This window comes from Carlito syrichta, unplaced genomic scaffold (assembly GCF_000164805.1).
Source record: "Carlito syrichta isolate Samal-C Ts95f unplaced genomic scaffold, Tarsius_syrichta-2.0.1 Scaffold304654, whole genome shotgun sequence".
NCBI lineage: Eukaryota > Metazoa > Chordata > Mammalia > Primates > Tarsiidae > Carlito > Carlito syrichta.
Genome location: NW_007248750.1, coordinates 323,316 through 349,854, shown reverse-complemented (window position 1 = coordinate 349,854; position 26,539 = coordinate 323,316). Strand labels below are relative to the sequence as shown.

The window sequence follows — 26,539 nt, the reverse complement described above, 5'->3', positions numbered from 1 at the left end:
AAACTGCTCCTGCCATCTTCCCACAAGGCAGCCTTTAGTTCCATGGCAGCAGACAGAACACCCCTGACCTGGTAGGCACTGCTCTGTATGTGTATGTGGTATCCACTGAGTAAAAACTGGTGAAAGTGAATGTCTGCCAGTCTGCCAGCCAGCCAGCCAGGAGCAGGTTCTTTGGTGATAATGGAAGAGCAAGGAGCCTACAAGGAAGCTAGCTGGCTTTTCTTTGGCTGGGCCCTGGTACCACTGATTTCCCTCTCCCAAGCCTGTTTTGGTTTGCTCTGCCAAAGTAAGTGGTCCTCAACCCTGACCACTCAAATCATCTTGGTGGCGCTTGAACAATCTCTGTGCTAAGGCCCCAGGTAGTACTTTTCTGAAGTTCCCCATGTATTGCTAATATGCTGTCAGGGCCAAGACTCCATGTCCTATCTTAGTGGGTAGGCGGCTACGCAGCTCAAACTGCTGCATGTAGGGACACGGCCTGCGTGCATGGGGTGAGGCAGGCAACCCCTGATGGCAAGACATTCAGCCCCAAGTAACGGTCACCCACCACACACCACCCCCCCACAGCAGCTGGGCCTTCTAAGTCAATTAACAATTGCTAGGTCTGTCTGGAAGAATCTGAGATGAAACTTATTTTTAAATGTGCTTGACTAAGGGTTGACACATTTTCCACTAGGAAGAATCCAAATGTTTGCAGTGAGAGGCAAAGGCAATGTTGTAAAGAGCCCAAGATAGGTGAGCCTTGGTTCTACAAGATAGGTGAGCCTTGGTCCTCAGGAAGGCAGAGCAGTGCCTTCCTGTTCCAAAAGGATACTTGTTCAGTAAATGATGGTATGTATTGATGATGAAAATTAAAGTGGCCAACACCAACAAGCCAAAGACATCATAAACAACACAGGCCCTAACAGAAAGGCCAGCAAGTCCTCTTCCTCCCTGATTAAGGTTTTCTCTCCAGGACATAAAGATCTGGAATGGGAAAACATGAATCATGAGGGCCCGAGTAACTTCTCATCTGCCTTCTTGTATGCAGGAATGGTTCATCCTCCCTTCTGTGAGCTGGGACCATGAAGCTTAGAATAAAGTCACACAAGAACCTGAGAGACTGTTGCTGTTTGATACTGGCATATCTGATTCAGTGGATGTCAGAAACTATTTTAAACTGTGTGGCATTATTTTTGTTCTGTCCCAGCATAGGTAACTATGAAAACAGCTTTGGGAAGAGAAGAACTTTTTCATTCATGTTCTGGGCACAGAGATTATAGCTGTAACAGAAACAACCAGAGTGTCACCTGGCAATGAGCAAGGAAATGCGACTCTTTTTAAAAAGAAGTTTCTGTGCATCTGGGAAGGGGATTTAGTTGCTTCCTGCTCAAGCAAAGATGGCGGGCTACAAGAACCCTGCCATGATGTACTCTGTATAGACAGCCCACTCTCAAAGGTCCTGTTAACCCCACAGAGGGAAGATCTGCTTGACCTGAGAAGTTTCTAGAAACCACCCACCTGCTTCTATTGCAGAATAATCACCAGGCAGTTGTTCCTAGTTAACAAGTCCCTAGGTAACAGACTTTCTGAGCCCCCCAAAAGCATACAAATTAAAGGAAAACAGACATGAGGATGATTTATTTGGCAGTCAGATTTTAAGAGGGCAGCAGAACTAGCAAATGGCCAACCCTGAGCCCAAAGGTGGGCAGTAGGTTTGCGTGTGCTGAATGCTGGCTATGCTATGAGGCACCTTTGCGCCCACGGGCCTGGACCCCAGCCTCTGTCCTCAGAGGTGGAGGTTACCTTCCCAGTCTTCCCTTCTTCCCGGGATCTTTTTACCAGCCAAACAGAAGCTGCAGAAAAGCACAGCAGCTTCACTCAGCACCTGACTGCCTGTCTTCCTACCTACCCATGAGGCAGGCAACTCCTTAATCCCTTTTTTATTCCTAAGGGAAAACATATTGAATCTTCTTTGCCTTAAAAACAAAAAACCTCACCAGTATAGGCTCTGCTATTTTTTTTCTCTTCCTATCCCCCTCCCCCATTCCTGACAGCACCTTAACATCCCAAACTGAGTTCTCTTGACACAGCAGGCAGCCCACCTGCTGCTCTCCTCTCAAAGGCTCTACTCCAAGGTTTCCCTACAAGGGTGAGGAGCAGGAGGAGTAAATAACTTAGTTACAATACCATTGAGAAGAAAAATAATACTGCTATTTTTAACATGATCTCCTGTATCTTTCAGGCTGGGTCGTGTTCCCGGCCATGGGCAACATGCCCTTGTGCTATGTCCTCCTCCTCAGGCAGGGCAGAGCCCTTCTACACACAGGCCCTGCATTCCTCTGTCTGGCTCCAGGGCCAAACTGCAGGGGCATCTACCCTCTCACCCTGCCCAGCTGTGGTTTTAAAGCTACTGGACAATGTAAACTTTGTTTCCCTGGCCCAGCAAGGCTCCTCCTCCTCCTCCACTCTCAGGAATGTCAGTGCTCCTTGGAGCCCCCGTGCCACCAGCTGAGGCAGCCTCTCTCTCCAGGGGGCTTCAGCCATGGTTCTGGCCCCACAGGATGGAAGGATCCATCTCCAGAAGTCAGGGCCAGATATGTGTGCTTAATGCGAGACACAGTACAGTTTTTGCCTTCACACAGAGCTAGGACGTGGAGGCCCAAAACAGTAATACATCTCATTAATGGCTTGGTTGCTGTCTAGCATTCACTGCTGGAATCCAGGCTCCAGGCTGCAAGACCAGGAAGGCTGCCACAGCAGGCCACTTCCAAAGAACCCAGTTCACGGCATTCCACGAGGCGCACGGCACCTGCTGCTCTCCAACGAGTCTGGGGCACAACTAGAGGCGGTTGTCTCCATTGACCCGAGTCCTTCTTGGGGCCCTGGACAGAAGGGAAGAATGTCCTTACTGGCAGTGGGGCCTTGCAGCCTGATAGGATGGCCCCCAGCCAGACAATTACAACTTTTCCACCCAGGAGAAAGACACCGAAGAAGGAGGACCTAGCCATTGTCTTCCTGGCTCCAACACCCCTCCATCTCCCTTACCTTCGTTCCCTGCTGTCAAAATGGTCTGCAAGATGCTCCTGGGAGATGCGGAAGTCCTCAAATGGCTGTTGGTAGCGGGCTTCAAAGGAGCCTTCCCGGGCCCGGCCATGAAACAGCTGGCCTGAGGCATCTGAGCCCCGCTCCCGCAGGGACATACTACTGAAGGGACTGAGGTCACCGTTCTCCTGCTTCAACAAGGTCAAGTACACAAAAGGCCAGTGATTTCTCTGAACCTCAGGAGGCTGTTGCCTGGCTCTCCTCCCACCCTAGGCCAGCCCACCCCTGCTGCAGGTACCTTGGCAGGGAAAATGTCAATCTTGATGAGCAGGGAGGCCAACTCCAGGTCCTCACTGTAGTTGTTCTTCAAAGGCACTGCTCTGTATCCTAGGAGGAGGAAAGCCTGGCCCTCAGCCCAGGAGGCAGAAGAGCAAGGGGCAAGGGGCCCAGGGCCCAGGGCCCGGTCCCACCCTTATAGGAAGATCCCAGGGACACTGCCTTGAAAAAGGTTCCTCACCTGTCTTCAGGCCTTTTACTGGGAAAGTAGCCTGAGCCAGGAAATTCTGGTCACTAAACATGTCTTCTTCATATACCACGAAGCGCAGGAAGGCAAATTCAGGGTTACTGATCTGGAAGTGGAAGGGTTTGGCCGGCCACATGGGGTTAAGTCCATTGTCCACTGTGAAAGCAAGGGCAAAAGGCTTCAGGCCACCCTGGGAATGGATGGGATGACTGGTGGGGAGGGACTTTCAGTGCCCCCAGGAAGATGAGGAGGATGACTGGGGAAGGCAGACTTACCCACAAACTCTGTCTTCTGCTTGGTGCTGTCATACTCAGCTCCAGCCACCTCAATCTCCACAAAAGGACACACAATGCCTCGGCCATTCTTCGGCAGATGCCGGGCCCCCAGCACCTGTGAGGCAGGCAAGGTTGGACCTAAGATTGTCCTGCCTGCTCCCTCCAATACCACACTGCTGAGGTTCAGAGTACAACTGTGAAGTGGAGGCAGTGCGCCCCCTACTGGGCCCCAAGGACATTGCCCATGAAGTCCCTCACTGCATCAGAGCCCTAAGAGGTCCAGAGCAGCTGCTGTCACAGAATGTTACCTGAAGAAGTCTTAGCTTTAGCTAAAATTTGCATATGAGTTTTGCAATACACTTCATGCTAAATTCATGTCTATTTGAACACGAAAATTTTTTAAACTACTTTCCCTTAGGAAAAATAAAATAAAAATCTCTTCTTGGAAGACATTACCCTATGGCTCTGCACACGTCCTAGATTACAGTTCACGCCCCGCAGTCCTCACTCCTTCAAAGACTGTTCAAGCCCCACTCGCCCTGATCCCCACAACACAGGGCTTGCCTTGGTCACAGCATTTCACCGGGTGAGTGTTGGGAGTGCTCAGGGATGGCTCCAAACAAGCGAGCACTCTGGAGGCACTGAGCAGGGGCAAGGGCTGCTGGTTATTCTCACTCAAGCCCAGTTCTAGCTTGTTCCTGTGGATGGGTCCCTGCTCACCACTGGCCCTAGCTTCCTGCATGTCTTCTGCCACCTTGGCCAGCCTACTCCTGCCAGACAGCAGCCACCCCCAGCATGACTCCACAGTGTCAAGAACTGGTCAGGGTTAGCCCAGTTGCCTTTTTCCTGTGCCACTTGGAGCCCAGTCGCACAGTAGGGCTTCAAGTACCTTTCTACCTTGGAGGACAGTCATGTCATCCTCAAGCTCAAGAACCACCCAGCTCCAGTACCCTCATCCCCTATACAAGTCACAGAAAGTATCGCTGCCTCTGTTGGCTCTGCCATTCCTGTTCTAACTAGTCAGCCCCCAGTCTCAACTCCTGAAACTGCTCATTTGGCAAACTCAGCATAAACATATCCCATGAGAGCAGCCCCTTTCCCACCCTGAAGTCCAGATGAACCTCACCCACCTCGATACAGATGGCACATGGCTCCAGCCCGCGAAGGCTGCTCTTGTCAAAGGGGTCGAAGGCCTCATCCCGCATAGTGCTTGGCTGCAGCACGTAGCCACAGTGCCTGCCCACCATGAAGAGGGCCTGGTTCATCTGCATTGGCTTGTCTGGAAGAGCCAGATTATGCTGCGTTCCAGCCCAGCCACCCCACAACATCCCTCTCCACCCTGACCCACAGGGGCCTCCTTACCTGGGGTCTGGAAGTTGAGGGCCACAAGTTGACTGCCACAGATCCACATGGGTAAAGGATCATAATTGGAGGAGTCCAGTCGCTGGCCCTTGGGGTAGATGCGGGAGAGCTGCAGTCGGTTGTACTGGAGGAACTTCTTGCCTTTGGCCTTGTTCACGTATTTCTCAGCCTTGGTTTCCGGGAAGGACGACATGTCCCTGTAGCAGGCACGTTCTGTGCCAATCTCTGGGCCAAACAGGGAGAACACTTACAGAGCTTGTCCAGTCAGGCAGCATTGGGTAGACACTAAACACTCCTTTTGCACCCACCAGGTCCTCAAGGCACATCCACCCACACCCCCCTCCCCCACCTAGGCCCCACCCTTACTCTCTTCATCGAAGGGAACAGGTCGGCAGTAGACAACAAGCTCAGAGAGCTCCAGGGCGATCTTCTTCCTCCGTTCCATCATCTTCCCCTCAGTGAGCTGGTGATACACACAAGGCCCTATAGCCTCACACTAGAGTCCTGCCCAGGAGAGGGAAGCCCCTACCAGCTTTGGACACACTCACACTGCAGGTGCTCTAGGTCCCTCTTCCCACCGACCCTGCACCTTCCAGATCCCACTGGATAGTAAACTAGGGCCCTCTGTCCTCAGCCTCATCCCAGAATCATCCATCCTCTGTCCCCAAGGACACACTTGCCCTCTAATTCTCTTGGCGGGACAGAACATGTCCCTAATGGGCTCTCAGGCATCCTGGGGTTGGCCACACGCCTTACACTCAGAATGCTTTCTGATCATTCATTACCCAGTTTCATCCCAGAGCAAAAGTGCCTCCTCTGGGTTACCTGTGACTGCCCTGGGGACAGGAGCCCTGGCTTGGTTTCCATCTGTGCCCCAAGGATGATCCGTACCACCTCAGTTCCCCCAACTCCAACGCAACCACCGACTATCTGCACCAAATCTCAGCTACAGAAACCTACTCAAAAGTGCCCCTTCCCATGCTCTCATCCCTAGAAGGACCACTTTCTTCCCTCTTTCCCCTAAGTGGCTCCTATATTCAGACACTTTTCCCTTTCCCTTTCTCTGTTCTGCCCCTCCTAGACCCCGGATCCAGCCCTTTAACTACATGGTCTGCCAGTACCTTTTCCTCCCAGGGAACATCCTTGGCAAAATTCTCAGCAGTCACAAACCTGCCCACCAGATGCACTCAGCAAAATGGTCACCAAATAGGAATTCCCTAACCTTGAGAATAGTTCTCTCTGTTCCCCAGGCTCAGTGGAAGAGGGCTCCCTCCTCCAAGTCCTTCCAACTAAGCCTGGGATCCACCTCCTTCCACACCCTGCTCACTCCTAATGCTGTCCACATGACAGCCTGCTCAAACCCCAGTCACCCGTCCTCTCCCTCATGTGCAGGCCCTACAGAGGCTATGCCCTTGCCATTCCAGACACTCACTGCCCATTGCCATCCAACCCCAGCCATGCCACAGACATGGCTCTGTAGTGTCACCAGGGCTATTTGTTTCTATTAAGTCCAATGGGTACATTTAGGTTCTTACTATGCCTAGCTCCACTTCTGCAGCCCTCAACACAGCACGCCATTCCTCTCCAGGGGCCTCCAGCCTCTCTGGCCTGCCATTCCTGGACTCCCTTCCTTACTCACACCCTCACACCTCAGGAGTCCATCCCAAGCTGTCTTCCTACATTACATGACCTACACTTACACACCCCAGGGCCCTATTCCTCCTGCTTCCAGCCTAGGACTTCTCTTAGCTCTGGCCTTGTGTATCTAACCACCCATGAAGCAGACCCAGCTGGATGACCCAAGGATATCTCAACACCTCCTTAACATGCCACATTGCTGTATATGTGTCTGTTTCTTTTGGATCCCTACCAGAGATGGGGGCCACGGACTGGCCAGCACAGTCCCATGGCTGCTCCACTGCTCTGAGGAGGCTGGTGCTAGGAGCTGGAGGCCTCAGCTATCTGAGAGGCCCATACACCGCCCATCAAGCTCCCCGCTTCCCGCCACCAGGCCCCAGCATGCTCTCACCCTGGCATCTGCGGTCTGAGCCACTTCACGGATTTTTTTCACCCAGTCCTGAAGTTCCTCCTGTGAGTCGGCAGCAACATCCAAGGACCAATGGGCCACTGACGCCATACTGATGGAGAAGACGAAGAGCCGGTTGTTCTTGCCCTCAGGGCGGATGGCTAGGAGGGTGAGAGAAGACCAGAGCTGGGAAAAGACATCTCTAATGCTGCTCCACAGCCCAGACACAGGCTCAGATGAGTGTTCTCTTATCCCATTTCCAGGGGGGAGGACTGGTCTAAGGCCCACTTTACAGAAGAGGATGCTAGGATTCAGCAGCAAGTCACTGCTGGTTGTTGTGGAGCCAGTGTTTCAACCCAGCTCTGCCTGACTCGTGCCTCTGCCTGAGGCCATGTCCCCTATCCCCACCCCATCTCCAAGCCTCTGTCTGTCACACTTCTGTGACCCAACCCATTGGGACTGGGGATGTTAGCCAGCCATTAGCATCTTTGCTTTCTGCCGATTTTGACTGGCTCCACAGTGTCTGGCATGGGCAAGCACGGGGTGACACAGGGAGCTAGGGGTGACACAGGGAGCCTAGGGTGTCAAGGGGAGTGTCCAGAGCACAGGGAAAGCTTGGAGTGAGGGCAGCCTTTGGGAGTTCAGCCATCAACTTCCTCCCTAGGAACAAGAGAAAAACAAAGGAGAGCCTCACTCTAAGGAACAGTGGGCGAGACAAAGGGACGGGGGGGGCTCACCAATCTGACACGCTGGCACATCCAAGACACCTCGCAGCAAGTCCCCTAGGGGGCTGTTCTCGTCCAAGTGCTGTGGGAAGCAAAGTCACAGATGGTCAGTATGGATACTGCACACGAGCATGAGAGGACATCTGTGTACATGTGACAAACACATCTTGTGGGTGTACCCATGACTGCCAGATGTGGCACGGGTATACTGAAGACCATGAACATGGTCACATGAGGTGTGACTGGCCTATGTGACAGGCGTCTGTGCACACACAGGCATGCCTGAGACTGTGAGTGCTGGGTGTGTGCAGAGAATCGGGATGGGGCCCGTCTCCCTCCACATGGCTCTGCTCTCACCTCCCTCTCAGGCTCCAGGGCCGCTGGGTTGACCATCTCTTCCACATAGTTTGATGGGAACCATAGCTGCTTCTTCCCTCCATAGTCCCCTCGCCACCTGTGGAAGCACAGGGTGCTGACTCCCAGCAACCTCCCCGAATTCCTATGAGGAGGATATCCTTTGTTGGGGGCTCCCACACCTGAGCCAGGCCAAGGCTGGCACTGCTAGTGCACACAGGGAGAAAGACCTGACAAATGCACACCTTCAGAGCCTGCTCAGTGCCAGCTCCATGGGGGCCCTTGGACTCCTGGCCCACCACACCACAGGCTCTCCAGCCCCAGGGACCAGGCTCACCAGCCTCCCTCTTGCTTCTCTACATTCTGGATGATGGCACTCTTGGTGAAGGTTAGCTCATCCTCTCTCTGGGCCTTGTAGTCAAAGAGGGCTTTGACTGCACACTGCAGAGGTGAGATGCACTAGTTACTCCCTGCGACTCCTGACCTCAGGTCTCACACATACACACACATGCACTAGGGCTTCCGGCCTGGGCTTAGGACAGTGGAAGATGCCACTGCTGGCGACAAGCCCTAGTTACAGTTATCACTGCCCTGCAGGGAGGCTCCAGGATAGATATGATCGAGGAGAGGTAGGGCCTGCCAGGGAAGCACCTCAGGATCCAGGTGGGACCTTGTAAGCCCTGTTCCCTGGAGTCAGGGCTGGCAGGCTGGAGAGGGAGGGCTTGTGGCTTCCCCGGCTTGGTTGGGACCCTTCATTCCTCATCTGTGCAGTGAAAGAAGGAACCTTCTCCCAGGTCCTCTGGCTACTGGGGATGGGGGTAGTGAGGAATACAACACAGTCTCTTATATCTTAGAGAAAAAAGCAAAAAGACAAAGATACATGCTGGGCGTGGTTGCTCATGCCTGCAATCCCAGCACTTTGAAAGGTGGAGGCAAGAGGACTGCCTGAGCCTACAGGTTCGAGTCCAGCCCAGGCAACTTGGTTAGACCTCTTTCTACAATAAACAACAAAAAATTAGCCAGGTGTGGTGGTGTACACCTGTAGTTCCAGCTTACTTGGAGGGCTGAGGCACAAGGATTGCCTGAGCCCAGCAGGTCGAGGCTGCAGTGGCTGTGAGCGTGCCACTGTACTCCAGCCTGGGTGACAGAGACTACAACTAAAAAAAAAAAAAAAAAAAAGAAGAAAGATCCTGTGTGATAGAGCTCTACGAGGCCGGGAGTAAGTGGCCAGTATGCCCCCTACTCCCTGCCCTGCTATTGCCCAGGAAAGAAACAGGGGTCATCCCTGGTAGCAGTCTGGAAGGCTCATTGGACACAAGGGACGGGGCTGGGGAGTAGGTCAGCCCTGCGAGACCTGCGGTCACTCACCAACCACACATTTCTCACAGCCTCTAGGGCCTCAGAAAACCACAACCACCACTTCTCCACAAAGACCACAGATGGACCAGAACAAAGAAGTGAAGCCCCAAGCAGCTGGGGACCCTTCCCAGCTTCCTGTGCCCAGAGGCCTGAGCTGTACCTTAAAAGTTGGCATAGGATTTGCCTCCACATAGAAGCCAGGGTTGCGTCCCTCGTACAGGGCCCCATAATCAGGCTCCTAGAAACAGGACACAAAGGTACATGTTATATTAATACCCCAGAACCCAGAGACAAAAAGCAGTGGCTTGCTTCCACTGTGTTCCTTTCCACCAGTGCTGCTGACTTCTACCTTGCCTTCCTCACCAGGCCACCAAGTCTGTCTCCTCCATCTCCCAAACTCAGTGGGATGGCCTCATGGGCCTGATCTCACCCTCTCCTTTTTCCAGATTCTTACCCTTGAGGCTCACCCCATGATTCTAAAATCCCTATCTCAGTTCCTGCAGCCGGAGGACCTCCACAGGCTTCCCACATTCAGTGCTTTTGTTCAGGGCTCATGGGTTCACTGCTAATCCCAAAGGCAGGAAGAGCCTTCCTACCCCCAGCACACTCATCCTGCCTTTCCTCTCCACCAACTGAGCTCCAAGCCCCAACAGACAATAGGCCTCTTCCCAGTCACCCTTGTCCACTGAGGACAAGAGTCTCTCAACTGATCTGCTGTACTGACTCCTTCTTTCTATCCAAGATCCTGTTCCAGAGCCCTCACCACCCACTCCCTGGGCCTTTGGTCCTGCCTCCTTTCCTCACTAGTCTCACTTCTAAGAGTTCTGCTGTTCACACCCACCACTGGGTCGCCTCATCTCTTCTGCCCTGGGACAAACTCTAGGCAAAGCCTGACTGGATGAGCTTCCAGCGTATGTGTGCCCCTCCCTGTGTGAGCCCCAGAACTTCTTCACCCCATACCCTGCCTCAAGAGGAGCCCTCTACCAGAGTGCAGGTCCCCATCTTTGCAAACACAGTTCAGATGTCCCTCCAGTTCACACAGTGGCTCCCCGCTGGGCTCAAAGACCTCTTGGGAGCTCCTACAATACCCTAGGTCTTGCCATCACACACCTCCAGACTACCCAGTGACTGTTAGGTTCTGGGTCTCCCCTGACTCCCTCGCCACAACCCCTCTACACAGCCTCCTCACAGCTGTGCCGATCTTCTCCAGTGCCTCCTCATTGATGGGGTAGCGCAGCTTCATCTTGCGGTACAGCGGGTGCTTCTCATAGTAGCTGATGAGGTCCACAAGGCTGTCAAACTCTGAGTTCCCCAGCATCACAGTCTGGCCCTCCTGCTGGACGCGGCAATGCTTGATCTTGCCCTCAGCCCTTCACAGGGACAGAAGAGTCACAAAGGGTCATAGTAGCCCAGACCCAGGCAGGGGCCCATGCCCCAGGGCCATACCCCTTACCGGAAGGAGATGGCATATGAGTTGGGCTCACTCCGCTTCCGCACCAGGAAGGCCCCATCACGGGGGACGCGCATCAGCATGTGTTCAGCTTGTGCTCTGGTCAGACTTGCATGGTACCACCTGTGGAAAGGCGATGTCAGGCCCACCCATAGCCTGGTCCCACCCCACCCACAGCCCAGTCCCACTCCAGACCCCTCCCTCACTCTTTGCTTTCGTGGGCATTAGTCTGTGGGACAGGCTCTGAAAGGCGCATCTCGAACTCATTGCAGCGCAGGGGCACTTGCTGATAGTGTGTGATGAGGTCATAGAGGGAGTCAAAGACGAGGTTGTCTGTCAAGAAGAACTTGGGGGTCCCAGCATCCTGCCGAGAGTGGATACGGCAGTGCTGGACTTTCCCGTTCCTCCTGCGGGACAGGAGACAGAGGGTATAGAAAGGCTATGAAAAACAGGCCAGAGCCCTAGACACCCAGTTTACCCCAAGTGAGGCATCAAGTCTCAAAGAGAAAGGTCTACCTCCTAAAGAGCTCAGGTGAGGGGGCAGTCCTACAAGAGGGCTTCAAACTAACCAAAACTGTGTATGTGTGTATGTGTGCGCATGCACACAAGTGAAACGATGTTCCATGTAAGAACCTGGAACAAAAGGCTCAGAATGTTAATGGTGGTTATCTCTGGGTGGTGCTGTGTCTACACATGCTGACTGAGCACACACGCCCACGCTGGGAGTGTTACCAGAAAGAGAGCGTGTAGTCGCCCACGAAGGTCTCACTCTCTCGCACTAGGAAGGAGCCGTCGGGGGCTCCAGTCTCAATGCAGTACTCAGTGAGCAGGCGCTCGGCGATGTGCCGCCCGTCCCGCCCTGCCCCAAGCTTCCCGTGGAACCACTTCTCGTTGGAGTGCAGCTCTGTACTGCTGCTGGCCTGTGGGGAAAGGCAGCAGCAAACACACTCAGTCACCAACCCAGGACCAACCTGGCCCAGCCCCCAGACCTAGGCCGGCCACTCACCTCCTTGGGCTCCTCCTCATCCTCATTGCCCTGGTCACTGCTGGTCTCCTCAGAGTAATAGATCTTACTGCTGGTTAGGACGAAGTAGTGGGGATACCATTCCTGGAACAGACCAAGGAGGGCCCATGAGCCAGTCCTCACCCCCACTGGCCCCACCATACCCAGTCCTGCCCAGCCCTCACGTGATTCACAGGGTCCTCCAGGTAGAGGATGCCATTCTTAATGGAGTTGCTGATGTCATTCTCAGAGTACATCACAGATGCAGGCACCTCCTCGTAGGCACTGCCCTCTGCCAGCTTCTTGTGCTGTGAAGGCAGCCGGGATAGGGCAATGTAGGGCCCAGTCCTCACCCTATCTCCTCACCCAGTCCTAGACCCGACAGCTGGGACCATGGCCTGGGAGAAGTGCTGGGAAACATGAGGCTTCCCCGACCAGTCCGCCATCCCTACCTTGATAAGGATCTTCCTCTTGAGCTGGTTGGGTGAGGGAAGCCCATCGGCGGCGATGTCCACGGGCTTAGTAAGGAGTGTGTCCCCTAGCACCTTCTTGAAGTACTGGGCCATGTTCCTCTGCTGGGCAATGCTGCAGTGGTCCTCAATGGACAGGATGACGGGGTACCTGTGGGGTTGGCAAAGAGCACAGGGTCACAGATTTTGCAGTTCTGTGAAGTTAAGGCTCAGCAAAAACAGCTCCTCACAGAGAGGTGCTGGGAGCCCAAGGCCTACAGCCACCTTCATCTATAAAAACTATCCCAGAGGAGGTAGGCCATGGCCATGAGAGAGAACAGTAGGGTCTACAGGTTTAAGGACAATAGGAATTGAGAGATGACAATTGCCATAGTCCCCAGAGTTGCTCCAGTTATGGAAGCTGCCCAAAGTGCAAGAGATTCCATGCCAAAGAGGTCAAAAGAGATGAGAAGAAACCTCCAAATTTAGCTTTTGAAGGGCCCCTGGTAATCCCTTCAGTAAGGTAACAGAGCCTAGTGAATAAAACTGAAGGAATGGGCTGGACATGGTGGCTCATGCCTATAATCCTAGCACCTTGAGAGGCCAAGGCAGGAAGATCATTTGAGCACAAGAGTTCAAGAACAGCCTAGACAACATAGCAAGACCTCGTCACTACAAAAAAACTAAAAAATCAGCCAGGCACGGTAGCACACGCCTGTAATCCCAGTTACTCAGAAGGCAAAAGCAGAAGGATCGCTTGAGTCCAGGAGGTCGAGGCTGCGGTGAGCCATAATCATGCCACTATACTATATCCTGGGCGACAGAGTGAGACCCTGACTCAAAAAAAAGAAAAGAAAAAAGAGACACAGGGAACATGGACAATTCTCTTGGCTGTAAGGGAAAATGAGTTGTCAGGACACTGGCCTAAAGGGACAAGTTTTCTAAGATGAGAAGAGTGTGACTGTGTTCCATAGGCTTAAGGACCCATGAAAAGAGTAGGCCAAGGACACAGAAAACAGGTTAACGTGGGAAGCAAGAGTTCAAACAGGAAGCAGGAGGAGGAGAGGCCAAGAGAATGATAAAGATGAAAGGCGGGTGCAGTTGAGACAGGACATTTGAGGGGTCCCTCTGTCCCTGGAGTGAGAGAGCTGGAGCCAAGTTAACCCCTGGGTCCTCCCCCCGATACTCACTCTGATGCCACAAAGGCATGCTCCTTGATAGTATGCAGGACATCTGAGAACTTGATCTTGGTGGTAAGGGTGTGTCCATGGTAAATGACTGGCATCCCATCCGGGCCATCCCAGCAGTCCACTAGGGAGCAACAACACCAAGGTCAAGTGTGCAGGCCTCCCATCTTCCCTCCTCCAGCCCCTGGGCCCCACGCACACTCAATGCAGCGACAGCCCATCCGCAGGCAGCGAGCATAGGCTTCCAGCGAGGACTCACTGGAGAACTGATCCCCAGTCAAGTACCTGGATAGGCAGGGAGAGGAAGGTATGAGCAGGTGGGCCCTTCTCCCTCTTGAGAAGGGACTGGGTGGGGCCGAAGCAGCCACACTCACGTGTTATGCGAGGAGGAGATCCAGTAGTGGGAGAGAGGATTGTTCATAGTGTCTGGGCACACCACATCCAGCTGCGAATTCCACACACTGTTCTCTTTGGAGAACAGGAAGGTGACAAACTGTCCAGCAACAAATGTGGAAGGAAAGAGAAAGTGAGCCTCTGCCTTGCTCCACCGAGGATCAGGGAAGGGGGTGCTGGAGGGGGTGCTCTGTCTCAACTGGGGCGGGCAAGGTGGACAGCAGGTAGGAAGAAGGTGGCATCCCTAAGGAGGGTCTAGCTCCTGGACCCCAGTGAGGCTCTGGTCACCCCCACCCATTCTTTGACAGAAAAGGTGAGGCTCACCTCATCCAGGAAGAAGTATGGCTCCTCGATCTCTCGCAAGGGGTCTCGGAGGAAGCTGAGCATGAACTCCTGCACCTGTAGCCGGTCGACAGCCCACAGCTCCTGATGGGGTGGGGAGGGCAGGGCATGAGAGAAGCCTCCATCAGCGATGAGCCCTGCCTCCCAACAATCTGAAGCCCTGCCTCAGCCCCAGTCTAGCCATACCCCCTGGTAGTCGAGGAGAAACTGCTGAAACTCAGGAAGGGACACTCGGCAAAGCTCCGCACGCTCCCCAGCCCTACAGGGAGAGAAGGTAAGTGCCTGGCAACCAGTTAGCTAGCATAGTGGACAGGCAACAAGGGGCCCCTTGGAAGGAAGAACCCAACTTCCAGAATGAGTCACATGGCTCATCACTCCCAATGCCTCCCACATGGGTCAGGAATCACCCAGGAGAGAGATGAAGAGGGGCCCAGGGGAGAACCAAACCAAACCTCAGGGCACTGGCTTCCAAGAAGGGGAGGTCCATCTGCAGGAAACAGAACCTGGTCAGGGCAAGAGCCCCAGGAGGCCATGTGGGAAAGGGGCTCTCAGGAAGAGAGGCTGGGCAGCACAGGGGCAGGCTTCAAGAGGAGAAGAACTGGAGAAATGGCACCCAAAAGCCCCCAACCAGGGCAGCAGGGCTGAGGCAGGCAGGGCTGGGGGTAGGTGAAGGAGCAGGGGCAGGGCCAGGGGAGGGCAGGTGGCTCATGCACCGTCTTCTGGGCGCTGTACATGAGGCTGCGGTACAGCTGAGCAAACTGCCCATAGGTGATGTCCCCACTGCGCTGCTCCAGGTCCTGCATGGTACAGAGCAGGACTATCAGTCAGGTTCCCTGGCTGACAGGCTGTTGGTCTCCCCTGCCCACCACTGCAGATAGCCCCTAGGAGCCCTTACCGTCAGCCGCTCTCGGAGGAAGCGCATGTTGGGGACCCGGTAGTTGACCTGGGACAGCATGCTTTTCAGATCCTTGGCTGATATACTGAGAAAAGAGGAACATCCCCAGTGGCCTCATCCAGCTTCTCATGATCTCTGACATGTGGGCTGAGCCCACCTGGGGCTGGACAGGAATATACTATTCTGGGAACCTGGGGAGTCCTGAGGGCAAGACTGGATCAGAACCCATGGTGTCCAAGGGGAAGTCCCTTCCTTTCTCTGGACCTCAGGTTCCTCATCTGACTAGAGAAAAACCTGTGATTCTGGCAAGGAAGAAGTGATCAGGCTCAGTAAAGCATGTCAGGCATGATAGGAGGCAAAAGTACTCTCGAGGTCTCCCCTCCCACCAGCCCTGCTCAGGCCTGTGACTCAAACTCTCCAAGGTGGCAGTTGGCTCATCCAGGACAGAAAACAGTGCTCACTCACAAATTCCCTGTGGGGGGCAGTTCAGCATTGGATTCCCCACCTGCTGCCCACTGGAATGCTGGGAGTTTGGTCCTCAGAACCCACTGTCTTCCACCCCTGTCAGCACCTAGTGCCACAGTACAAGGCATACCACGATGCAAGGGGAGGGGGAAGTAAAAGGGATGGGTGTGCTCAGTCAAATACAACTGCCAGGCAATCCTCTGGAGCCAGACAAGGTACTAGCTCCAGGAAAGAAACACAGAGAACAAGTATCCCTGCTCTCAAGGGGTGTTCTGCCAAGGATATGGGGCTAGGGGATACTGCTGGACCTGGCAACAGGACAGACAAGATGGGAAAAAGGAGGCTTTCTCTCCTGGAAGGTGGTGTCAGGGAGGGGAGGGTGGGTCCACCTTCCCGGGCCCCAAGAGACCGGGGGGAGGCACCAACGTTCCCTGAAGGAACTCAGCTCTGCACTGAGTGGTCAAGCACTGCTGTGGGAGTGCTCTCTTACACAGCTCCCCTCTGCTCTGACCCTCAGTTACCCAGGAGGTAGGTGCTGTCAGGGTCCGTGTTTTCCAGTAAGAAAACAGAGGACTCCTGGTCCCAACTGCCTGCATCAACAACCTCGCCCTCTGTGGATAGACAGCTTGTTACTTCTCCTGCCACAACACATCTTGTACCTGCTTACCTCTCCAGCTGCTGCTGTCTCTGTGGCCTTCCACAGCAAAGTTCCTTGGCAGAGCCATCCTCATTCCCTTTCCTTCCCTTGAGACCCCACCACTCTGCTGACACTTTTCTACCCACCATGTTGTTAAATCCAACAGTCGACTCTCAGTTTTCACCACTCCGTTCTCCCTCAGCACTGTCTGGGCTCTCCTCTTACCATGATAGTTGATCTCTGCTTCCCATAATCCCCAATATGGGAGTGGTCTGGGATCAACCACTGAGCCTCTTCCCTTTTCTTGCTATGCCTGCCCTCAGGTGATCTCACCCAGCCCCACAGCTTGTAGCATAATCCATATACTCCCAAGTTCTTGTCTCCTGCTCCAGCTGCTCCCCTAAACTTATTCTATCTACCTGCCTACTCAACATTTCTACCTGGACAGCTAACAGGCATCAGAAATCTGAAAACATGCCCCAAACTGAACCCCTGAGCTGCTCTCCGAATGGGCTCCTCCCACAGTCTTCCCATTTCAGGCAACAGCAACTCCATTTTCCAGTTGCTCAAGCCAAAGAGCATCTGTACTGTTATCCTCAACTTCTCTCTTTCTCTCATACCCCAAAATCAATGTCAGGAAATTCTTTCTGGCTCTATCTTTGAAATACAATATAGCCAAAATCCAGCTACTTCCTACCATTACCAATTTGATCCAAGCCCTCTCATCTTTCGCCTGGAGAAGCAACTCCTAACTGGGCTCTCTGCACAGCAGCCAGAGTGACCCTAAGAAACTCCAAGTCAGGTCACGCCACTCCTCTCTTCAGAACCCTTCCATGGCTGCTCCTCTTTCAGGACAATCACAAGGACTCACCAAGGTGCAGCACCCACACTATCTGGTCTTTGCTCCTCACTCTCTCCTTGGCCCCTCCAGCTGCCACCCCAGGCTCCAGAGTCATAAGCTTCAAGGCACACCTTACACACGACTGGCCACCCTGATCCTCACCTCCAGAACACACCCACGATCAGTTCTACATGTCCAATCTGCCCACAATGGCAGGGTACACAGGAGGTCACTGGCTTCTGTCATCAGCTTGCACCAAGGTCACCCAAGGGCTTTATGCAGAAAGCTGCTTGGGTCAAAACTTTCTGCTGCCCCCAGCACCACTGCTCTCAAGGCAGCTGCCCAGAGGCACGGCTGTTCTGCTATCCCTACCCATCCCACTGGGCTAGAGCTACAGCCCAGTACTTACCGGTCTTCACGATTCCGATCCACTGAGTAGAACTGCTTTCGGAGCCACCTGGAGAGAGAGAAGCCTGAGGTGAGGACCTCTTCTCCATCTAGGAACAGGCCTGAGGAAGAGATCAGCAGGCAGTGTCTGGGCCCACAGAGGCCTGTTGTCCCTGCCCCCAGTCCCTCCCAGCCCTAACCCCATCAGGAGTGGTTCTTACCTCTCAATTTGCAGGGGCGTGGCCGCCTGCAATGTATCCTCCATCAGCCAAGTTAAGCCCTTGATCCACATGTTCACTTCATCCTCAGATGTGGCTGTGAGCAAGGAGAAACAGCTGGGCTGAGGGCACATAAAAGCCACTGGGCCAGAAGCCAGTGGGTTTTCCCCTTAACTATTCCCTACTTCCTCCAGTCCCTTGGCTCCCACCTTGCAGGCTCAGGGTCTTCAGGCGGAATTCCATTCCATAGAGGATAACAAAGCAATGTGACTGGTCTGGCCGGAAAGCAGGGTCTTCTTGATAGCGATCAAAGTCCCGAGAGGTCTTCCCGGGGCGGATCTCTTTTATTTCACGAATATCAACTGGGATGGCAGTAAAGAGGTTAAGATTAGGCTGAGGTCTCCCACAATCAACACTAAAGGGAGGGCAGCCTGGTTTCCTCATTTATTCCCACACTCTCCCTCAGGGAGAGACCACAAAAAGAGACCTGCCCTTGCAGGGGCAGAGCCAAGACCACTCACAGTCACACTGTTTGATAAGAGAGGTGGGCTGTGTCTAAGGACAGATCTCAGCTAAGGGCTGAGGAGTCAGTGAAGGCTATGTAGGAGAAAGGAAGGTCTGAGCAGTGTCCCTTCCCCATCTTTATTTTCTTCACAGAGGTACTTTGTGACCTGGAAAAGAGCTGGATTCCAGAAGGAGAAATGAGGACCCCAGGCTGTTCATGGGGACCACTTGCTGACACAAAGTACACACAAAGAAAATCATAAAGTCCCAGGGGCAGGCCTGGGGCTGGGTAAGTCAAGATGGGCCTCAGGATCCCTGGGAGGAAAACAGGCTCAGGACCAAAGGACTGGTGCATCCCTGAAACACCACATCCCTAAAGACATCCCCACACAAGTCTCAACAAGAAGGCTGATCATCCCTGAGGCTGTCCAGATGCAGCAGCCATCTTGGGCCTAAACCACTGTTTTGCCTGGGACCATTTCCTTGTCTGAGCTGCCAAAGGGCTCTTGCATGCTCTCCGGCCTTCACAGGGTGCAGTCAGGGAGGTACATTGGCCTGAATGACAGATGACCCACCTCTGCCACTAACTTCAGCAATGATGCCATGAGACTAATTTAACTTTTGGTCTCAGTTTTACCACCTATAAAGCCAAGGGCTTAAATGAGTTTCTCTGGAAGGGTGGTGGAAAAAACAGGCATGAGTTCTGAGGTGAGACTGCCTGAACTAAAATCTTAGCTCCACCTCACGTTAGCTGTGTGGTTTTAGCAGAGTGGCAATCACTCTGACCCCGCTGCTTCATCTATGAAGAGAAGTAACAGACAGCAGCTCCAGGAAGATGTTGGTAAGATCAAAAGTTTTAACAGTTAAAAGCACCCAGCACTCCATGTGGCACATGGAGGGAGCCTACCCAGTGCTGACTCCTCTGCTTCCTCACCAAAGTGCTCAGGCTCAAGTCCTGACATGCTCTGCAGCACAGGGAAGTGCTGTCCCTGGCCAAAGGACAGATGTTTCAGCCCAGAGTTGACTGACTTAAGGAGGATCAGGTCAAAGGGAAGAAAAGAAGTTGGCTTAGTCAACAGAGATGCCTCTCTGAGCACTCCCTCAGCTTGGGAGCCTCTTAACATGCTCTAAACCCAGACTGGCCTGGAAAATGTAGAGCTGGAGAAGTGCCAGCACTCTGCCTGGCCACCCCCCATCCTAGGAGCCCCCCAGATCAAACTGCACACCAATCTAGTTGGAATGTCCTAAGAGGTCCAACTCCCCCAGGCACTCTCCCTTCCTGTCTTGTCCCTGTAGCCACAGCCACAGCTGTCCCACCTGGAACAGTGAGCATTACCTCTGGCTCTAACGCTGGTTTCCCCAACACAATATTACTGGTTCTACCTGGGTCCAACTCCTGTACCCTCAGCAAACCCCTCTGGCCTGTCCCCAGCTGAGAGTCCTGACTTCCCTGAGGCTGACCTGCTCCTATTTCTCACCAGTCATCATCCTTCCTGAGTCTTCTGACTCTTCATACACCATTCTTCTGACCCCTTCTACAAGGCTGCCAGCCTAACGAGTACATGCTCCTTCTAAGGCCCTCAAAGCTCTTTGGGGGCTCAGTGATTTACCTCTCAGTTTTTGCCCTCCCATCTTCTCTGCTCCATCCACACTAAGCTAGACCCAGGACAAGAATAGCCAGTGCTTCCCCTACCCATTTCATCCTGATCCCTAGCCTGGGAAGGTCCCTTTCCCAGGCTCCACTCTCTTCCACCAAAGGCCCAACTGAGAAAGAAGTTCCTTCCTGAAGTAATCATACTCTTGTTGCCTTGTGCTACTATATATGTACATTCCTCACCTCCCTCAGGCTAGGCAGGCCCCTACTGCTTGCTGAATGAACAAATGAAAAACACAGGCTCATAGGTGGGGGGAGGGACAACAAAATAGGGATGGAATCAAAATGAAGAATTACACTAAGGGGTTGGGCATGGTGGCTCATGTCTGTAACCCTACACTTTGGGAGGCCAAGGCAGAAGGATTGTTTGAGGCCAAGAGTTGAAGATCAACCTGGCAAGGCCTCATCTCTACTAAAAATCAAAACAAAAATTAGCCAGGCATGGTGGCACATGCCTGTAGTCCCAGCTACTTAGGAGGCTGAGGTGGAAGGATCACCTGAACACAGGAAGTTGAGGCTGTGGTGTGCTGTGATCATGCCACTGCACTCTAGTCTGGATGACACTGAGACGCTACCAGAAAGAAAAGAGGGAAAGACAAAGAGGGAGGGAGGGAGGAAGGGAACTGGGTCATAAAGACCTAACCTGAGAACACAGAGCTTCCTAGGATGGAAGGAGGAGCTTCCATCAGGGGAAATGGCCAGATGGAAAACTACAAAACCACCACAAACGCTGCCCTTTGAAACAGAAACCAGTAAGCTCTTCCGGTGCAGAACTGCTATCATTCCCCTCCCACATCTTTTTGCAAAGGTGAGTGTGGGCGTGTGGGCATGCGCACGTGTGTACACACACACACACACACACACACACACACACAATGGGTACCAGGTGAATTTCCAGCCTGCACTGTGCTTCAGGGTACATATCCAATGAAACCAGTCTGAAGACAGAACAGGCACTCAAGTAGGCACAGAGTAGCTCAAGGCCAGGCTCCAACTCTCCCAAGTTCCCACAGGCCACATCTAGTCCTTTGTACTTCCTGCCATGAGGAGGCACCAGCCAGGCCCCAATGCCCTCCAAGTGCATCAAACCAAGAGCAGGCTGAAAAGGACCTGGTAGGAGCCTGAGAAGCTCTACTAAGTTCTTGAAAGCCACATCCTGTGCTACCTCCCAACCTCACCACCCCCCATCCTCTCGCCTTCCAGAACAAATACAGCAGGGTCCCTTTTCCTGAGAGAGCCAGGGCTGGTTCCCTAGGAAGTGCCATCACAAGGAGAAGACTCCCTGGACATGCCTAGCCTCTATCCTGGTTTGGGAGGTTGGGGAGGCTAAGCCAGCTCAGCACGGTCTGGATCAAACCTGCCATGAGTCATGAAGGGCAGGAAGAGAGACCTTCCCAGAACCTGGGAGTTTGGGAAAGAGAGGACTACTTAGAGGAGTAAGAAAGTTGCACCCTATACCCAGAGACCCATGATCCAGCACTCCTCTCCTACTCAGGACCAGGAGAGAACAATGTTCAGAGTATCACTGGGGAAAAGAAAAGCCAGAAATACTGAGAGGGTCTTGCTATGTAAAAGACAGAGGAGCAAGAAGGAGGAACCCTCTGAGGATAAGTGCAGGGTTTTAAAAACAAGGGAACCCATGACCAGGAGGCCTGATGTGTAGTATGATGACAAAAGGCCAATCCTCAGGTTCACCCTGACTTGAGAGGGCACAGCCCATCAGAGCTTCAGCATGCTTACTCCTCCAAGCACCAGGTCCCCAGGCCCAAGGCAAATGCTGCCCAGGCTTCAGGAATGGTCTGAGTACTACCCTTCCAAATGTGGCTGTGGCAGACAGTGACAAGATAAGCAGTTTGGGGCAGTGAGAGGAACCCAGTCCCTTCCATGTAATCACATTTAACTCTCATGAAGAAATAAAGACTCTTCTTCTTCTTGAGGGGTTTTGAGGTAATGAGGGACCACCTTCACCTGTGCCCAGACTGCATCACATGTCAGCTCTGAGGGCTGAAAACCTTCTCAATGGTCAGGTTGCCTGGTTGCCTAGTAGAATCCTGGGGGCCCTGCTCTACTCCCTGCCCCAGGTGGAGATCTGCCTTTTCCTGCTCCTTCAGGAAGCCTACCCTGACTATCCCCTTCCCGAAGGCTGCCAGGCTTAGCGAAGAGAATCACACAGCTCTTAAATTCTAGCTGTAAGGCCCTGGCAGTCCCTTGCTCTTCCAGCCTCAGCTTCCCCATGAGGAAACTAGGGTTTCCTCTTACCACACAAGGTTGCTGCGAGGGCCCTGCTGGGAAGCACTAGTCCTGATGAAGACTGGAGAGAAGACACTTGCCTACCTATATGCCTACTGCTATCAACACTGGGTCTAAAAAGCTGGCAGTAGGGGAAACTAAACATGGCTATCTGCCAGGGTTCCACTGGGGGCAAACTCAAGCCCAGGAGAGGTAAAGGTGGGCCACGAGGAAAAAAATCAAGCAGCCATTTCCCCAACTCAAAAAGCCTGTCCCTGGGTTGAGAAAGAGAAGAAGAGAATTGAGATGATGGTATAAGAACAGTGCCCTCCCCAGTCTCCCTGGCCTGGTCATGTAAGCTTTGATGTTACAAATTCAGGATGGGACACAGTGTGAGGGGAAGTAGGACTCTTGGGACTCTGTGCTCAGATCAGTGTATGCAGATATGCTCTAAATCAGAGGCTGCTTCCTGAGCCTGCCACATGCAGCCTATTCCAGCTGCAGCCCCTCACCTGCAGGCTCATCAACAGTCTGAGGCACCCCCACCACATCACACACAGAGGGTATGAGAATGGGAGAACAACAGACCTGAAATTACAAAGACCAAGTATCAAATCCTGGCTCTAAGCATACAGCTAAGACCTCAACAAGTCTGCTATCCTCTCTGGCTCATCACAGATAAGATGAAGACTTCAGTGGGGGCAGACCTGCCACAGATCTTTCACATGTAGGCCCACTATTACACAAAAACACCACAGAGAAGAATCTGCCTTTGCCTGCCCTACTATCCCTAACCTCAGACTGTTTTGTGTTTTGGTTTTTTGGCAGAAGGAAACGTGCTTGCTGCCTGGCACCTGGGGCCAGCTCTAAGCATTGAGGCAGAATGCCACAAGACTGAATTTGTAACATCAAAGTTTACATGACGAGGCCAGGGAGACTGGGGAGGGCACTGATCTTTTACCATCATCTCCTTTCTCTTCTCCCCATTCTCAGCACATGGGACAGGCTCCTGGCCTGAGACCACAGAGAGTAGACACCAGCAGTTACCGAGAACACAGCATCCGGGCCATGCAGCCCTGAGGAACACTACCTTTTGGACATGCCAATAATGGCCATTGCTTTCCCTTTAAGAAGAGACTGTTTCCTCATCTGAGCAACATAACTAATTGCAAGCACTCTGAGAGCTGTGAAGTTACAATAGCTCTGCTGAGAACCTGCCTCTACAGGAGAGTAGGCTCCCACGCCTGGGACAGCACCCAATCCACTGGGTGGAAAGAGGAGCAGGTGCTGTCCAGGGGACAAGCTAAATGGCTGACAGCCAGTCTGAAGCCTGGGAAAGGAGGAGAGGACAATAACCACAGAGGACCCATCTGTGTGCTTGGCTCCTGTGAAGGTAGGGCTGCTTCCTGTCTTGGACTCCTGCTCCCCACCCCCTCCCAGACATCAGGCCAAGCCACAGGCTGGCCACCAGCTCTCCTCCTGCCCAGTGCAATAGGATAATCACCGTGTCTAGCCACCACAAGGATGTGCATGAGGGCAGTATCCCTGTTGCCCAAGTAGAGTTCCAGGACAGCAGGGAGCCCAGGGAAGAGAAAGAAAACAGCAAAGGCAGGGCACTAGTCCTTTTTCAGGGCTCCTCAGAGTATGACCAGTGAGCACCAGCCAGCCCTGCCCTGGGGGGCTGAAAGGGAGCTCAACCATCAAATCCAAGACTCTAAATTAAACTCAAGTTTCTTAGTTGAAACCTGTATCCTAGTGTCCCCTGCCCTCAACCAAGCCACTTCCAAACAGCGCTGCAGACAAAGGTCCCCCAAATCTACTGGCCTGTTAATCACTCATTAGACAGAAAGGAGAAGTATTAGGAGCAAAAGCTTGGCAAGGTGGGCAAGAGGCATGGTCCCATCTCTCTGAGCCCCATTTTCCTCACCTACAAAAGGGATCACCATTCCTGGTACCTCCTTCATTGAGCTACTGTGAGATGCCAATAAGGCAAGTGACACAAAAGTGATCTTACTAGAAAGGAACAGGAAGATATACTAAAAATTAAAACCTGCAAATGATAAAGATATGGCCAAGAAAACAACAACAAACCAACAGATGGAAATGGCATACACCTCAAATTTCTGGACATGAAACATAATTTCATTGAAATGTTTCCTTTAAGAGAGGGTTTTTGAGAGAGAGAGGGACACGGACGGACACGGACACACACACACACACACACACACACACACACGAGTGTTTTCCCTTTATAAAGTGCATAGGTTAACTGGTGTAAACAGCAGGAAAACTATCCATTTAAGAATGTATGATGTAAACAAAATTTGTAATTTAAAAAGTGCAACTCATGATAAACATGAAAGAGCTTGAAAGAGGTAAGTGAATATAACCAGGACAGTTCCCTTTCCTTCTGGAGATTTTCACTGCCCCCGCCTGTGCGCTGTGGACCCCAGACCCCCTCTAGGCCTGTGTGCCCTGCCCTGCAGAGGGCACTAGAGGAAGTGGGAAAGCCCAGACCTCCTCAAAAGGTGTCCAAATTCCATTAACACAACACAGACTCTAGACCACATCTTCCCACACTCCTTCCTCTCTCAACCTTTGCACACATCACTCCCACCTTCTCACATAAGTCCCCACCAGACCCAGTCCATGGCATACTGGGTGACCTCTCCTCTGCTGTGTGTCACCACTCATCACACCTGCTTGTGCTTCCCGGTGTGTAGGCCACTGGCCTATGAGTTCCTCCAAGGAAAGCGACATTTGACTCTTCTCTCCATTCCCCACCAGTCCAACACAAACCCAGGTCCTGGGAAGGTCTCAAAATGTTTACAGAGAGCTTAAGAGCAGGAGGGAACAACACATAGGAGTTAGACTCCAGTACTAATTATGTAACAGAGGCAGTAAAGACCACAAATGCTCAAAGACAGTATCAAAGATGGCTTCCTGGAAGAGGTGTGCACTGGGGCCACAGGGGCTGAGGAGCTACAACAAATACATAAATGCAGTGGTCAGCAGGGTGATAACAGGGACAGAAAAAGGACCAGACACAATTGGGGGCGATGTCTGGAAACACTGAGGAGTCCCTACACAAAGGCTCCTGCAGCCAGTGGGAACCAGGGGATGCTAACAGAGCTTTGGGAAAAACAGGATGCTAACAGAGCTTTGGGAAAAACAGAACCGTAAAAGAGGTAGGGCTCTCTGACCACCCATGCCCTGCTGGGCCCTAAGCCAACACCATGAGGAGATTCAGGAGAGTGAGTCCCAGAGGTTAGGAGAGGTGTGCAGATCTTCCTAAAAATGATCTCTCATCAATCACCACCTCCATGCAGTGTGCAACAAACAGATAAACCTCTTCCACTCCTCCTGCTCCCCCATCACCCTCCAAAGAAACTACACCACCTGGTTGAGTGTTCATGGAGCTAAGCCTTCTTCCCCAGAGGATGCTGAGAGAAGGACAAAGGAAGCTTCGAAGAGATGCGACTGCCATCTGGCCCACTTCTGACCCCACACCTGGGTTACCCTTCCCCAGGTTCCTGGCACAGCTTCCTGTGGGATGTGGCAGGCACTGTACTGCAGATACCCTGGAAATACCCAGCTTTAGCAGGGTTTTCAAAGCTCTGAAAGAAAAGGAAGGAGGTGGCCGAAGAGGACACAGAGCAAACCTGGACACAGGTGGGAAGGAACATGACCTAGCAGTAGCCAGGCCACATGACAGCCAACAGTTCCCAAGTTGGCTGCCTATGCCCAAAGTCTAGAGAAGGAGTGGACTTTTCTCTCCCATTCCTCTCTCCTGAGGCTGTAACATTCCCCCTTTACCTTCCAACAGAAACATACAAATGGGCGGGGCTCAGTGGCTCAGCCTGTAATCCCAGCACTTTGGGAGGCTGAGGCAAGTGGATTGCCTGAGCCTGTGGGTTCGAGACCCACCTGGGCAACTTGGCAAGACCTTGTCTCTACAATAAACTTAAAAAAATTAGCCAGGCGTGGTAGTGCACGCCTGTAGTTCTGGCTACTTGGAAGGCTGAGGTGGAAGGATCGCCGGAGTTCAGCAGGTCGAAGCTGCGGTGGCCGGGAGTGTGCCGCTGCACTCGTCTGGGTGACAAAGTGAGACTCCAATTAAAAAGAAGAAACAAGCCAGGCTCGGTGGCTCTGCCTGTAATCCCGCACCTTTGGGAGGCTGAGGTGAGTGGATTGCCTGAGCCCGCGGGGTCGAGATCCGCCTGGGCAGCAGGACCTC

General features: G+C 52.9%; 1 protein-coding gene across 2 annotated transcripts in view; it reads right to left on the bottom strand.

Annotated features, from left to right (window-relative positions):
• Positions 1-1,605: 1,605 nt before the first annotated feature.
• The window catches only part of PLCG1 (phospholipase C gamma 1), a 38,961-nt gene continuing 14,027 nt past the window's right edge, over positions 1,606-26,539 (bottom strand). The window contains exons 2-32 of one of the 2 annotated variants that reach the window (XM_021713653.1): positions 18,125-18,277; positions 17,919-18,012; positions 17,720-17,767; positions 15,368-15,452; positions 15,186-15,269; positions 14,925-14,959; positions 14,659-14,731; positions 14,455-14,556; positions 14,112-14,230; positions 13,937-14,022; positions 13,741-13,861; positions 12,554-12,722; positions 12,287-12,409; positions 12,105-12,206; positions 11,831-12,018; positions 11,305-11,505; positions 11,102-11,221; positions 10,838-11,018; positions 9,809-9,886; positions 8,627-8,730; positions 8,293-8,389; positions 7,948-8,017; positions 7,214-7,371; positions 5,551-5,647; positions 5,185-5,409; positions 4,953-5,101; positions 3,823-3,937; positions 3,542-3,703; positions 3,323-3,411; positions 3,028-3,212; positions 1,606-2,864 (exon numbers count right to left, since the gene is read on the bottom strand). In XM_021713653.1, the coding sequence (XP_021569328.1) occupies positions 2,822-2,864; positions 3,028-3,212; positions 3,323-3,411; positions 3,542-3,703; positions 3,823-3,937; positions 4,953-5,101; positions 5,185-5,409; positions 5,551-5,647; positions 7,214-7,371; positions 7,948-8,017; positions 8,293-8,389; positions 8,627-8,730; positions 9,809-9,886; positions 10,838-11,018; positions 11,102-11,221; positions 11,305-11,505; positions 11,831-12,018; positions 12,105-12,206; positions 12,287-12,409; positions 12,554-12,722; positions 13,741-13,861; positions 13,937-14,022; positions 14,112-14,230; positions 14,455-14,556; positions 14,659-14,731; positions 14,925-14,959; positions 15,186-15,269; positions 15,368-15,452; positions 17,720-17,767; positions 17,919-18,012; positions 18,125-18,277 (3,656 nt within the window). In that variant the 3' untranslated portion in view covers positions 1,606-2,821. Of the gene's footprint in view, positions 2,865-3,027; positions 3,216-3,322; positions 3,412-3,541; positions 3,704-3,822; positions 3,938-4,952; positions 5,102-5,184; positions 5,410-5,550; positions 5,648-7,213; positions 7,372-7,947; positions 8,018-8,292; positions 8,390-8,626; positions 8,731-9,808; positions 9,887-10,837; positions 11,019-11,101; positions 11,222-11,304; positions 11,506-11,830; positions 12,019-12,104; positions 12,207-12,286; positions 12,410-12,553; positions 12,723-13,740; positions 13,862-13,936; positions 14,023-14,111; positions 14,231-14,454; positions 14,557-14,658; positions 14,732-14,924; positions 14,960-15,185; positions 15,270-15,367; positions 15,453-17,719; positions 17,768-17,918; positions 18,013-18,124; positions 18,278-26,539 lie in introns of both variants that reach the window. The other variant, XM_008060577.2, reaches the window with a different exon arrangement.